At 42.4% G+C, this 909-nt stretch overlaps 1 protein-coding gene across 1 annotated transcript in view; it reads right to left on the bottom strand.

Annotated features, from left to right (window-relative positions):
* The window catches only part of rnf207a (ring finger protein 207a), a 27,385-nt gene that overhangs the window by 17,075 nt on the left and 9,401 nt on the right, over positions 1-909 (bottom strand). The window contains exon 4 of the mRNA XM_032513652.1: positions 410-554. Coding sequence (XP_032369543.1) covers positions 410-554 — 145 coding nt within the window. The remainder of the gene's footprint in view (positions 1-409; positions 555-909) is intronic.

Below are 909 nucleotides of genomic sequence, written 5' to 3' on the forward strand. Positions count from 1 at the left end.
AGACATCTAGCTAGACTATCTGTCCAATCTGAGACTAAAAACTACTTTTGAATGTACACATGTTCCACCAAATCAAGTTCCTTTCCGGGGCTAATCGCCTTAGCACTGCCCAAGACGATTGTGATTGGTTTAAAGAAATGCCAGTAAACCAGAGCACATTTTTCCTCCCATTCCAGAATGCTGTGTGGACTAGCCAGACCCTCGTCTACAGCGCTGTAGAAGAAGGTCTGGCAATGCGAGACTAGCAACATGTAGATACAAGAGGTTTCAGACTACAAACAAAGGTTGGCTGACAAAAGTCAACCACTTACCACTTATTAACACCATGCCTTTCATACTACCTTTTGAAAGTAAGCAGAGCCTTGTTGGCCTTGTTATTCTTCTGGAGTAAATTATAGGTTGTACTCACAGCACTTCTTGTGCTTGGCTCTGGTCCGTTTGGCCAGGGAGACAATCTCATGGTGGGAAAACATTCTGGCCTTGTGAGTCAACTCCCTGCAGGCGCTGCAAAGCGGCTGGCTGCAAGTGTTACAGTAGAACATCACCCCTGCGTCCTGGACGGACACAGAAGAAGAAGAAAGAAACGACGAGTGCAATGATGCTTATATTGTTTGAAGCTACACAAGGCAACATTTGGTGGAAATACCATAAATCATGAAGCTACTATGTGTGCAATTCTAAATATTCGGAATTTGGCACTCCCCGAGGTTGGTTGATAGTTGTATAAAAAAAGACATTGCGGCAGCACGGGATTTGAATCTGAGACAAAACAATAACGGCAATTGGCTCAATTCTTTACAAAACTCTTTATAATCTTGCTGTCAAAAATAGTTTGAAAGATGCTATAATCACAAAAGAATTCGGTAACACTTTACTTGATGGTTTCTACATAAGAGTGACATGACACTG

Source organism: Etheostoma spectabile, chromosome 4, assembly GCF_008692095.1.
Source record: "Etheostoma spectabile isolate EspeVRDwgs_2016 chromosome 4, UIUC_Espe_1.0, whole genome shotgun sequence".
Lineage (NCBI taxonomy): Eukaryota > Metazoa > Chordata > Actinopteri > Perciformes > Percidae > Etheostoma > Etheostoma spectabile.